Below are 13,727 nucleotides of genomic sequence, written 5' to 3' on the forward strand. Positions count from 1 at the left end.
TCCTTTGGAAAATTTTATTGTTGTAAGGAGTTGTGATTGATTAGGCTAGGGTACATAACATCAAAATACTTTTTTTTCTTTTTCTTTTTTTGTGCTGAGCCATTGATAAAGATTATGTCTTAAAATGGTAGAATGGCTGAGGTAGTACATTTCTGAAAGACCGACAAAAGCTGGCATAAATACAATAGTGATGTATTGTCCCATTGGCTAGAAAACTAAAATAAAAGAAATCAAAGTTGAGATTTTGTGGCTTTCTAGCGGAATTAACAAAGCATTGCACCTCTGACCAAGATCGGTGAACGAGATGTCGTTCAAATTATAGCCTCCTTTCATTTATCACTTTTTTTTTGTTGTATTTTTCAAATTAGTTGTTCTTCCATTCTGGGGGAAAAAAACGGAACATTTTCACTCGAGACGGATGCGTTTTAGTGGCGATGCAGGGGACCCCAGAGAGAAGGCCGTAGGGGAGGCGGGGCGAGACTCAGGAATGTACTCCATCTGGTATTTGTCAATGTACGGTTTGGCAACACCCCATATCTGAAAATACAGACAATACAATGATGCAAAGAAGATTTAAAGATACAGACACCCAGTTTTTAAGACCAGAATCATTATTTGCACTCTCTAGCTTTTTTTCTTCTTCTTGTACCCATGTTTCCCGTGTCTCACTGTCATATACATGTTTGTAGCATGTGTACTCATGAGTGAGTGTATAATATATAGACGTATAAGTGTAAATGTGTGTGGAGGCAAACTCCCATTTTAATGTACAAGTTGTGGCAACAAATTTTCTATAGAAGGATGATAAAGTATCTATCTATCCCCCCCTTTTTTTCTCCCCAATTGTATCCGGCCAATTATCCCACTCTTCTGAGCCTTCCTGGTTGCTGCTCCACCCCCTCTGCCGATCCGGGGAGGGCTGCAGACTACCACATACTTCCTCTGATACATGTGGAGCCATCGGCCGCTTCTTTTCACCTGACAGTGAGGAGTTTCGCCAGGGGGACGTAGCGCGTGGGAGGATCACGCTATTCCCCCCAGTCCCCCCAAAAAGGCACCCCCGACCGACCAGAGGAGGCGCTAGTGCAGCAACCAGGGCACATACCCACATCCAGCTTCCCACCTGCAGACATGGCTAGTTGTGTCTGTAGGGGTGCCAAACCAAGCCGGAGGTAACACAGGGATTCGAACCGGGATCCCCGTGTTGGTAGGCAACAGAATAGACCGCCACATTACCCACACATCCCTATCTGTCTGTCTGTCTGTCTGTCTGTCTGTCTCATTGTACCTTTGCAGTGGTTACAGCTGCAGGTCCACTGATAACATACAAGATGTTTAGACAGTCAAAATAACCGTTGACAACCAGCGTCCTACATAAGAACCGGCACTTGCCTTCTGGTCAAGTAGGAGGCGATGGACAGCTTCAATATCAGGAGACATGAATCTGTCCTTAATCCAGGGCCTGTGAATGACAGAGGAGGCCAAAGTAAGAGAGAGGAGCAGATAGTGGAACATGGGATAAATATTAACTATGAAATTTTGGAATGAAATTTGTGAACCTTGGCCATATGGCTGTTTGACTTACTTGACCACGCTGCGCACAAGGTCATAGACTTTCTCCAATGGTGTGGTGGTACGCAGGGGGCGGAGGAACTCAATACCCTGGCAGGCTGCCAGCAGCTCGATAGCGAGAACTGATTAGGGAAAACAGTGATTGGTTTTGACCAAATTCAGTAACACTGCAGTTTAACGCTAGCTAATGCTCTGTTCCATATGACCACAAACAGCAAGATTCAGTTCCCATGTGGAAGAAGATCCTGTTGTCAACGTTGATTTTAGCTCGTGCAAGATAAAAATGCATCACGCAAAGACATTTTGCTTCCAGTAATTGCATTATATCATAGCCACATTGTTGGAATTAGGTGGCTTACACCACTTTAAATAGTGGATATATGATATCTACAATTTATATAACAAACATACCTATTCATGGGCCCCGTACCTGTACAAAATTACTCACGTGCAAGTGCTTCTAATGAAGAAAAATGTCGTTCATTTAAAGCTACAATCCTGAAGATCGCTGTTTTTTACTATACCGACGAGTACGGTGACATTGGCAACTGTATGAGGTATTTGACCTCACAATGCAATTCAGACTGAAACAGTCAGCAGTGCTGCTGAGTCACCACTTGCCCAATGCCGGGCAAATAAAACATGGTTTATCCTCATCTCTAGTTGTTGATCTTGAATCGGTTGGTAAAGGTCTTCTTCCGGCTCGGCCCGTCACATCTGCGTGTGAGCTGCAATAGTATTGCGTTATCCTCAAACTCACCTTTTTCCTCATCATTTGGCTTCACTGGTGACAGCGTAAAACACTTTCTTTCCTCCCAACAGCAAACATAAAGAAGAGTAACTAGAAAAGCATGTGTCTTAATTAAATACAGATCCCTGATGAAGGCACTGGTTGAAACCCGAATGTGAAAGAATTCTTTATTATCTAGCGACTTTTTTTTTTTTACACTTTGTTGGTTTACAGCAAAGCAGAGCCAGAATTTTTTTTTTTGTACCCCTTTTTCTCGCCAATTGTATCCAGCCAATTACCCCACTCTTCCGAGCCGTCCCGGTCGCTGCTCCACCCCCTCTGCTGATCCAGGGAGGGCTGCAGACTACCACATGCCTCCTCCGATACATGAGGGGCCACCAGCCGCTTCTTTTCACCTGATAGTGAGGACTTTCGCCAGGGGGACGTAGCGTGTGATAGGATCACGCTACCCCCCCCCCCAGCAGGCGCTCCAACCAACCATAGGAGGCGCTAGTGCAGCATCCGGCTTCCCACCCGCAGACATGGCCAATTGTGTCTGCAGGGACGCTCGACCAAGCCAGAGATAACATGGGATTCGAACCAGCGATCCCCATAATATGAACTTTTTAAAAACATAGCAACTCACTCACATGAAATTGTGCTCAGTCATTCAGAACTGCAGTGAATCCCGTTGTTTGTTCTAGCATGTGTTTGTTATTACAAAGTCTTTTGACTATTTACAGATTAACCAAACACGCATGTGTATGTTAACACTATTTTACCTTGTTCCACATGTTCCACCACCCGCAGTGCCTTCCTGGCAGCCCAGCCCCCCATGGAGACGTGGTCCTCCGTGGCAGCGCTGGTGGACAGTGAGTCCACTGAGGACGGGTGGCACAGGACCTTATTCTCTGAAACTGGGCAAAGTTAAGAGAAAACTAAAATAAACGGCTGATCTGAATAAAGTCAGCTTAGGTTATGGGTAAGGTGCTTCTTGGGCCATCAAAAATACAGACAAAAACTTCAGATTAAAAACGAGACCCCCCCCGCCCCCCCAGATATCCAACATCAACTTTTTATAAAACACAACTGATCTTCTCCTCTGGAAAAGAGCAGATGTGTAGGAAATGATATCAAGGTCAGTCCTAAATTTAGTTGCTTTAATAGTTATTTTAATAATTAATACTATAATATTAACTGTTTTAGTTACTTCAGTGGTAATCTACTTTATCCTTCACTCCAATTGCTCAGGTATGCTTTAAAGCTGCTGTAGGGAACTTACTTTTAACAGCATTTTGTCATATTTAGTGAAATTCCCATTATATACCAACGTACTCATTCCAGTAAATGTACTATGAAAAAAGTCTGGTGTCTCCGGCCGCTACTTGGGCTATATTCTGATACGTAGTAAACTAATGAAAACAACCAATCACGGCTGAGGAGTGTCCCTAACTCTGCCAATCACACGGCCTCCACACAGAGCATGGGCAAAGTATCTGATACAAAATCCGTTTTTTCCACCATCAAGAAATACAGACGTCCCTGTGCCAAAAAACGTAGTATATCAAGACATTTTGTTTTTATTTATGACATTTCACTCATAGCTTGCTATCGGACTTTTATTGTGGGTAAAAACTCTGATACCAATACTCCATTTTATCCTGGTATTGGCCTGATTATCTGATCCCAGCATCAATAAAGGTGCATCGCTGCAAACAAGAATGATTTTCCACATTATTTATGTCGTAGGGATAACACCCCATTAGCAGTCATAATACTGGGCAGTTTTCTGTGCGTCTCTCAAACGCCACTGAAATTGTGCCTAAAAGTGTTAATACTTCCAGGTTTTCTTATATGCTGTATTCTGTAAGAAAATTAAAATACTTACAGATGTGATACATGCAGATGTGTACAAAAAATGTGATTAACAACACTACATTATGTATTTGCATGTAGCGTTGTTAATCTAATACAATGCAGCCCATTGGCAAAACAGCAAGTTTCGACAGAATTGATTGCCGGTGTTCTGTCAATATGTGCTACCTATCAAGATGTGCTACTTAGCGGTTCTGCGTATGGTTAGGCGAGGTTAGCGTTAGGGTTAGACTTATCAAGTCGCACTACGGTAGCATTTTTCAACAAGGCAGCATAAATCATCAGAGCAATATTGGAGGCGTTTCAGAGACCCATAAAAAAATGGCTGCTAGCAAAATGAAGCTGGGCCGGATCCGTGCCAGACATCCGGGCTGGGTGTATCACAGCATCTGGCATGGATCCGCCCCAGTGTCTTTTTGCACAACGGGATTCAAGGATCGTAAACGTTCTTTCTCTTAAACAGTCCACTGAAATCTGTTTCTACAAAACAAAACAAAACAAAAAAGTTGATGCGAGAAATAGGGAATTCAGGTGCTGACTCTTGACTCATTTTAGATCCACAAGGCCTAATTTAAAAATGGGTTCCGACTTTCGTAAGGATGCCACACTCTGGCCAGAGGCGCAGGGCGGTCTAGGAGCGGATGTGGTTCCTATGTGGATCTGCCGGACTGTGGGCGGATCTGGGCCAGTGTCAGCTGCTGTATGGGGAGTGTCACCCCTACAACATATTTGTAGAGATAATGTTGAAAATCGTGATTGTGTCCCTTTGAGCAGAGGTGTAAAAACCAGGTCCAGAAAGTAAAAGTCCAAACCATGTAGTATTTGCTCCACTCATGCACTACACCAGCAGATTCTAGTGAACACCACTCCTCAACTAGGTAGGGAAAACTAGCTAATGAACTCAGCTGGTTTAGTAACATGGTTGGAGCAAATACACGGTTTGGCCATTTACTTTCTGGACCTGGTTTTTGCAACTCTGCCTGTGAGACACAATGTGAGTGTGGTATATAGCGAGGTGCTGAAAAGGTGGCGACACCAACCCAGGGCGGCGGCAGTGCAATGGGCGATCATGAAGCCCGAGTTGAGTCCTCCCTCGTTGACGAGGAAGGCAGGCAGCTCGCTCAGGGAGGGGTTGCACAGTCTCTCGATCCTCCTCTCGCTAATCGAGGCCAGCTCGTGGACCCCGATCGCCAAAAAGTCCAGAGCCTAAAACAAATGACAAGGTGATTGAATAAACACAACAAAGAAGGAGAATAGCACAGGAGCTGGTGTATAGTCAGTGTTTTTGCACAAGTTTTTCCAGCGAGGCAGATGCTTCCCCATACAGAAGGCTTGATCCTGTATCCTCTGAATAAATGATTGTCACTCTTAATTAAAACACCGCCCTGCTGCCCCCACAGAGAGTCAAATTTCATTTGGGAAATTAAAAGATAACCTCTTAAGTAATTTGGTACTTACCTTTGCCGGGTATTCTCCATGGAAGTTCCCTCCGGAAATGGTCTCTCCTCTATCAGCAAACACCATCTGACACAGCTGTTAAGTACAAATTACTGTACAAGATTTTAGCACAGTTTATAAAAACTGATTTAAAAAAAACACCGCAATGAAAGTGATCTGACACAAAAATCTATATAGATTTTCATAAAGTTTGAGTTCAATGTCAGCAAGAAACGCATCACGTCAAATTCCTGGTAGATAAAAAAAACACTTCCTTGGCAGATATAAACATTCAAATTCAGATTCTGATCCTGAGAGAAAAATATCTATTACATTTAGATTCGGGGTCAGAACAGCATAACTACCACAAAATATGACCAGTTTTTGTCCTTTTAGCCTTTTCTTTGGGGCAGGATACGGGGTTGTCGGTGGCGCTGTTGATTTCTGTATTGATGATGTTCTTGACAAAGTTTATTGTGTCATTAGCAATGCCATGGACCTGCAGATGGAGAGAAGAGTCGAGGATGAGAACGGCTGAGTCGAATTCAGAACAGATCGGCCTCCGTATTTATGGACCGAGCATGACTGGGTTTGAGGAGGACGGGGTCATTGGATAACTGCAGCAGGAGGTCACCTGGGGACAGCAGCGCATGGTGTAGGCATCCTGGACCCGATCACAGAACCGGTGGCTCTCTGGGAAAACACACAGACACACACAAGACACAACACACGCACACATAAATAATATGTGCTGATGCAAAACTCCAAAACACATGCACATACAGGCTCATCATACACACGTGTGCATGTACAGCAATATATATATATATATGCATGTTCAGAAATATGCATAGAAATACATTCATATATAAACACATGTACAAAATAGAGGATATACATGTATGTATAGACACACATATATGTATATATATGTATGTATGTATGTATGTATGTATGTATGTATGTATGTATGTATGTATGTATGTATGTATGTATGTATGTATGTATGTAGATGATATATACATATATACATACATCAAAGAAGGTTGAATCAGTTCATCTGGATACGACGTTTCTTGACAGATGCGTTTCATCACTCAACTAAGTGACCTCTTCAGTGTAAACTGACTGCAGGTATCCCCTCCCCTTATAAACAATACAGCTGCATAACAACCGACACCATCGACCAGTCTGATATGCAGATATGGGTGTGACCATTAACCAATGTTTCAATGGCCATGTGTACTATTCACAGAGGTTTAGGGAATGTTTTAATCATCGTATCCAGATGAACTGATTCAGCCTTCTTTGATTTTCTTAGCTGGATTATTGAGCATGCAGCAAGACATTACACATGCATCAGATGCTAGCAGATGTGTAGCTGACCTAAGAGTACTAATAGATAAATCACTACAGAATTATGTTAAGTCAATACTCTACTAATACAACGGCAATAATACAATAATAAAACGAAAAAGTCAACACCATACTACACAAGGTAAACATTATAGAAATACTAATACTATGAAATGATATTGAAATAAGTATGATTATTAGGGTCTGTGCACTGACCAGCAATCTGCGATGGGTGGTGGTCTGAGTCCAGTAAGGAGCGGAAGCGCAGGGCCACCTCTATCTGTCCTGGATGAGGCCGCAGTGAATGGATGTCTATACGGGAGGAGGAGAGAAGACCAGGAAGGGTACGATGGTTCATGATGTGACAGTCTGATCCCCAGTTAGTGCCAGCTAGGTGCTCCCATTTAAATCAATGACACTGCCTACACAGGTTCAGAGTCTCATCTGCATCCCACCTCTGGGATCTGTTCCATGTTTTTGCACTTCGAGTCAAGTTTTTGTGCAATGCATGCTTAGACTTATTGTTGATTTTCATCACATGAGCTCTAGAACAGCTGAGGTGTCAATATTTTGAATTTTGTACCCATTAGATACGCCAGAAAAATCTCTTCAGGAGCTTAAAACAAGACGAGAACACAAGAAAGCTTGTGTTTTCATAACATATTTTACTGCGGGTATAGTTGTCGAGAGGAGAGCAGAATACATCGCTATGCCTATGGTTGCCACCTCCTTGCTGTAAAGTACAAATGAAGTATTAACTCACTTTAAGTGTAGTTAAGTTTGCTTTATTAATCCCCTTGTGGAAATTCCTTTACTGCAAAATAACCCATCCTTGCTGTGATCTGTGTAGCTCGGAGCAGTGGGCTGCCACCTTCATGCTGTGCCCGGGGACCCACTCCGCTTCTTTTCCCATTGCCCTGGTCAGGAGCACCGACAGGAGTATTAGCCCTAACATGCATGTTTCTTCTGATGGTGGGGGGAAACCGGAGCACCCGGAGAAAACCCGCCGCAGACACGAGGAGAACATGCACACTCCACACAGAGGACGACCTGGGATGACCCCCAAGGTTGGACAACCCAGGGTTCAAACCCAGGACCTTCTTGCTGTGAGGCAACAGTGCTAACTACTGGGCCACCGTGCTGCCCTAAATGAGTGTGTTGACTGGGAGTCGAACCTGGGTCAGCTGCTTGGAAGGCAGCAATGCTTCTTTTCTTTTTTCTTTTTTTTAACCACTACACCGCGAACAATTTATGATGATAATATCAAATATTGGAAAATGTAAAAATAGGTATAGTGGAGGATAGTTGTTCTATATATTGTACTTTATTTTAAGCTTTTGACTGGGCAGCCACATCAGAACCAGTGTACACACAAAAACAGACAACAGTGTTTAGCTGCTTTAGTACACTGCTTATGCAAAATGACCATTTAAAAACCAGGAGTATGTCTCAAGGTGGCTGCTCATCCATTTTGTCCCGCTTTGGACTGGCTGGCCAGACCATGCTAATAAACATGGTAATATAATATGTATACTATACATCTAGTATTCTGATACAATAAAACAACAACCTTGTATTCATATTTATGTTACTTTTTACTTTATCTTATCTCATTACCTTTTACTCTTTATATTACTTCTCTTTCAATCGTTTCCATGCTTCCCGGTGAGCAATGCATCAGGTCTTAATCCCGGTGCTGTGGAAATGTGCTTGGAAAAATAAAGCTGATGCGGATTCTGTTTTCTCACCGCTGTCAAAGGCCTTAGTGGTTCCTTTCAGCACCTCCAGTGTGAGGGCGGCGACGATGTCCGCCTGCCGGGCGATGGCCTGGGCTCTCTCTACGGCCTCCGCCCCCAGAGAGGTGATCATCTGGGTGCCATTGATCAGAGCAAGGCCCTGTGGGGAATAGCGAGGGGGGGGGGGGGAGACAGGGAGGCTGTGATTGCAGACAGCATTTTTCAGATATCAGTAACTGATTGGGGAATGCATGTCGCTTTGTGGAGTGCATGTGATTAACTGGACTCAAGTCGATACTGAAAACTGGAGGGCGAACTCTGACACCGGGCTGTGTTTTCATTTGGAAACTGTAAATGACAAACAGTCCATTCCCGCTGAATTCCAGGTATTTTAGGTGAACTCAAACCCCTGTAAGGTATGCGAGAGAACGGTTAAATGTGAGAGGATCACCTCTTTTGGTTTCAGTGATATTGGCTTCAGTCCATGGGCTTCCAAGACCTGATCGGGGATGAAAGGAGAGGAAAAACATATGAGAGGTGGAAGGTCATCGAAAAGCAAACATGTTTTCCTGCTGTGCCTTTTGCATCCTATCACCGATGTGAGGACAAGACAAAACGGGGAGGGAATTGTGCAAGGCGTCATCAGACACCCAGCGTTACCACATTTCAGTCTATGACAGCCGTGATATAAATCTCACATATTTGGCATCTGCCCATCCGCTCTTGGGTGACCACATTTTGCCCTCTCCTATCAGCCCCAAGGCCAGGTGAGAGAGGGGCGCCAGGTCTCCGCTGGCGCCGACCGTTCCCTTCTCGGGGACGAAGGAGAGACAGGATGCTGTGAGGGAAACGACGGTTAGAGAGAGAGAGAGAGAGATCAGACCCACAACAGCCAGATAGGAGAGATGTCTGCTTCAAAGCAGACCTGTACAGGAAGTGGCTAACAGCAGGGTTTTCCGTCAAGTGAATTGAACCCGTCTAAGTCAATTAACATCTGGACCCAACAAAGGTGAACTGACGAAGATGTCAAGGCCGGTGTTGGGCCGTCGTCTCACCGTTGAAAGCCTGAATCATGGCATGAAGGGTCTCCAGAGAGATGCCGCTGTGCCCTTTGGCCAGAACGTTTATCCTCAGAGCCAGCAGCATGCGGGTCCTCTCCGGGCTGAGCGGGTTTCCCAAACCTTGACATCAAGAACACGACATGGAGGATGCAGTCACGTCCCCACCTTCTGACCTACACCCAACAACCTATGTGTTGCTTTATCCCAGCAAAGGCCGTTTTCTTGAAGGGGAAAGGCAACTCACCTGCTGAATGCGACCGCACCAAGTTCTCCTGCAGCTCCCTGACGGAAAGGAAGCAAGAGCCGTTAGAACAGAAACACCACTTTCTTTCTTTCTTTCTTTCTTTCTTTCTTTCTTTCTTTCTTTCTTTCTTTCTTTCTTTCGTTCTTTCTTTCTTTTTTTTTACTATGATTGAGAGGAAAGAGAGTAGTTAACAAAGGCCTGTACTTGAGTTTGCTGACAGGGATGACGGTCCGGGCAAATTTGCCGAAACCTGTTGTGATCCCATAAACCACTGGGGGAAGAGAGAGAGAAACACACACAGATGGAAAAATAACCAAACAGCATCTGAGGGACGTCAAAGGGGAGCGCCGGTATTTTTCAACCGAAGCTCCTTTTTCCTATCGTTGGGAGTCAACTCGAGCGATGGGTCGCAGAATCTTTAAAATTGAAACTGAGCCCACGGCTGCACACCGAGCTGCGATGGACTCCTTCGCCAAACAACGAGCTGTGTTTTGGCACTAACGGGTCCGCAGTGTTTTGAGAGGAGTCTTAAGAGCCTTTCGTCGCCTTACATAGAGACCCATCTGTAATGCTGCGAGGAGGGGGTCGTTGCAGGAAGACAACGGTGGAGGCGTGAGCGAGTTGGAGAGAAGGAAGATGCAGAGCAGGTAGTGACTGATTGTGCTGGGATTATCTTCCCATTATGGAAGGTGTTTTCAGACACTTCTCACATCATACTCAGCCCGTTGGTGCCAAAAACCAGTGAAGGATTACATTGCAGCTTGGTGCGTGGCTGTTGGTTGACACCAGCCTGCTCCGTACTGGGTCCGTTTAAAAGACTCTGCTACCCATCACTTTGAGTCCTCACAGTAGGAAAGTAAGGCTTAGGTTAAAAAATAATAATAATAATAATAATAATAATAATACAGGAGTTATCCTTTAAAACTGGCTTCTGGACAACGGTGAGATCAACAACCCAACCTTTGTTTTCTTTGACAATAGTGTCCAAAAGCTCTCTGGATTTCACAACGTTGTTTTCCGCCTCTGGAGTCATCTGAAAGGTTTGGCAAAGGGCGTGATTAGGCTGGAGTCAAAGATTAGCGTAGACCAGCCGTGACAACAAACACGACTTGTTGATCATTACCTTTATCTTGTAGAGTCCCCTGCCCAGGTTGACCAGATCCGTCGATGTCAGGCTTTGGCCGTCCAAATGAAGATACTGCACAAGGGGGACATGTTAGGTTAAAGAGCGAGGGTCATACCCAGCCGTGGTCAATACAGATATGTCCAGCTTTGGACATATCTGGACATGTATTGGACATGTTTTGTTTTGTTTTGTAGAAACAGATTTCAGTGGACTGTTGGAAATCTGTGGCACTCACCTCCTCGGGTTCTCTGTAGGCTGCTGTACTGTTTGGCGTAGGTTAAGGATAGTATTCATCACCGTGTCGTGCCCCGGTTACTGCTGAGATCATGCAGCTCAGTGGTGAGTTATGAGACGGGTATAAAACTTAACGTGTCTTTAACCAGTCCTCAAATCTGTTGTGTAATGACAAGATCGGTCGAAGAAGGTTGAGTCAGGTCGTCTGGTTGGATCCAGATGACCTGACTCAACCTTCGTTGACTGATCTCGCCTGGATTATTGAGCATGCATCGAGACGACAGGATTAGTGTCGCATTGAAACAGCAGTGGGAAATATTACCCTCTCCAGTTTGTGTGAGTGAGACAAATATGTTAACGAATACTAGTGTTATTACTAGTACTACTACAAGTAGTGGTGAAGATACAGGTGAGAGACGCCGGGCTGGCATGGGATGAAGTCAGGAGAACTGGTATCGCCCTCGATGGCTGGAAATAAAGGACAGTAATACACACTAGACCAAAATCTCATTCAGCAAATCACGCGTCACAATTGATTAGATATTAAGATTAGGAATAACATAACAGCGGTGCAGTAGACTGCAGGATTATAATTCATTTTACTCTCTAAAGAGCCATGACCCCCCCTTTGTACTGCTTGCTGTCCTCCTTTAAACTACTTCCTGATTCTTATTTCCATTCAGGTTTTTATTTTATTTACTCGTGATTTCTATTGTATTGTTGGGGGCATCGTAGTTGTTAGTGTCCCTTTTTGGCCCTCTGTCACTTTACTGAGCTGCTTTTAAGGGCAGCCGCCACACAGAAATCCGCTGTATGGATTATAATGACAGTAAATGATCTTAAAACAGGATATATAAACATAGAATAATGCAGTGATTCAAGTCAGTCCTTTATGAGACAGTACAAGCCTGTTTCATGTCACAAGCAAGCAGTCATCATCATCACACAATATGGGTTTTAATGCATCGTGTCCCAAATCGGCCTTGTTGGCATATTCTGTGCGCAATTACGCACGATGACGCACATCTGGAGCTTATTAAACATTTTCATCTTCCTACCGAAGACGTGCAATGGATTAAAAGTTGTTTTTTATTTTGTTTTTTTTACCAAGCTCGATAAAGTCGTTATCCTCCAGAACATCCTCGATGGTGTCATCCATATCCAGCAGACCCAGTCCCTGGCACCTCCGCACCGCAAAGCGTATGTCCTTCAGGGACGTGATGCCGCCGTTGTCGGGCTTGTTTTTGATGTACCGCTTGAGAGCCTCGTATCCCAGCCATTGGATGGTGTTGGTGGTCTCGCGACACGGCACCGCCAGCCACTCGTCCCGAATGTGAACCGTGTAGAGGGGCATGGTGTGTCGGCAGCTCTCCGCGGCGTAATGGGCGCTGCGCGTCTCTCCCCGGAGGACCACGTCCAACACCTAGAGTCTAGCCGCCAATCAGACGCGTGCATGCGAACCACGCCTCAGCGTGTCGCGTCTCTGGATGTCACCGCACGGGTCGTAGAGTTAAAAGAGCAGTTTTCTAAATCTGGGACAGTTCCGGTTGTTGTTGTTTTTGTCTTCTTAGTTCTCTAAATGTGACAGAGTGACCTTTGTTCTGAAGAAAGGGGTAGACATTGCTATCAACCTGTGTTAGAACAGGACAAGCCCAAGCCTCTTTTCTTTTTGGGGCCTCAACATGATTTGATTCCCCCCTCAGATGTCCCAGCACCGCGGCGTTACTCACGCAGCTGCGCTGATCGTGTGGTAAAGCGGGATGTCTGCTCACACAACGGTCCACGTTACGACCCACAGGCAACTGGACGTCCCTCTAACAACATTCTGAGGGAATCCGGGTCACCACTTTATTGTTTTGCTGTTTTGTTTTGGTTTTTTGGGGCCCCCAAACAATTGGTTAACGATTTTAGAATTGACTTTAACTTTGCAAACATGCAATGTGTAAAAGAACAATCGGCTACAATCAATCAATTACAGCTAAAGATATCAGCTGAGTGAGATAACCGTGTGGTCATATACATTCATTTGACCCCGATTGGGCCACAAGACTTGAAAGATGTGGACATTAGAAAGGCTTTTGGAGAACCTGTGAGCTCCATTTCAGCCCCCCACTCACAGCCTTCCTTGCCTAATATGCTGCCTACTTTATTCTCAGTTTGCTTGTTTTATTATTGTCCTTTTATTCACGTTTTTCCAGTCCTGTTTATAGCCTCTTCTGCCTTCATAGTGTACAGTCTACTTGGGTGTTTTGGAAGGTGCTTTAATAAAAAAGTACTATTATTATTATTATTAATATCATTATTATTATTGAAAAGCGTTATAGTTTATAGTTGTGTGTGTGTGTGTGACTTAACT

At 44.4% G+C, this 13,727-nt stretch overlaps 1 protein-coding gene across 1 annotated transcript; it reads right to left on the reverse strand.

Moving 5' to 3' along the window:
- Window positions 1–12,782, reverse strand: hal (histidine ammonia-lyase). Its single transcript, XM_056282005.1, has 20 exons — window positions 12,479–12,782; window positions 11,779–11,839; window positions 11,373–11,400; window positions 11,135–11,209; window positions 10,972–11,044; window positions 10,216–10,282; window positions 10,012–10,049; window positions 9,762–9,887; window positions 9,405–9,544; window positions 9,158–9,205; window positions 8,719–8,866; window positions 7,187–7,282; window positions 6,249–6,307; window positions 6,033–6,113; window positions 5,636–5,701; window positions 5,218–5,383; window positions 3,085–3,219; window positions 1,586–1,694; window positions 1,393–1,462; window positions 1–537 (listed from the first exon to the last, which is right to left on the reverse strand). The coding sequence occupies exons 1-20, from the start codon at window positions 12,723–12,725 to the stop codon at window positions 406–408; spliced, it is 1,965 nt and encodes a 654-aa protein (XP_056137980.1). The 5' UTR covers window positions 12,726–12,782; the 3' UTR covers window positions 1–405.
- Between the last annotated feature and the right edge of the window lie 945 nt (window positions 12,783–13,727).

Source organism: Lampris incognitus, chromosome 6 (genome assembly GCF_029633865.1).
Source record: "Lampris incognitus isolate fLamInc1 chromosome 6, fLamInc1.hap2, whole genome shotgun sequence".
NCBI lineage: Eukaryota > Metazoa > Chordata > Actinopteri > Lampriformes > Lampridae > Lampris > Lampris incognitus.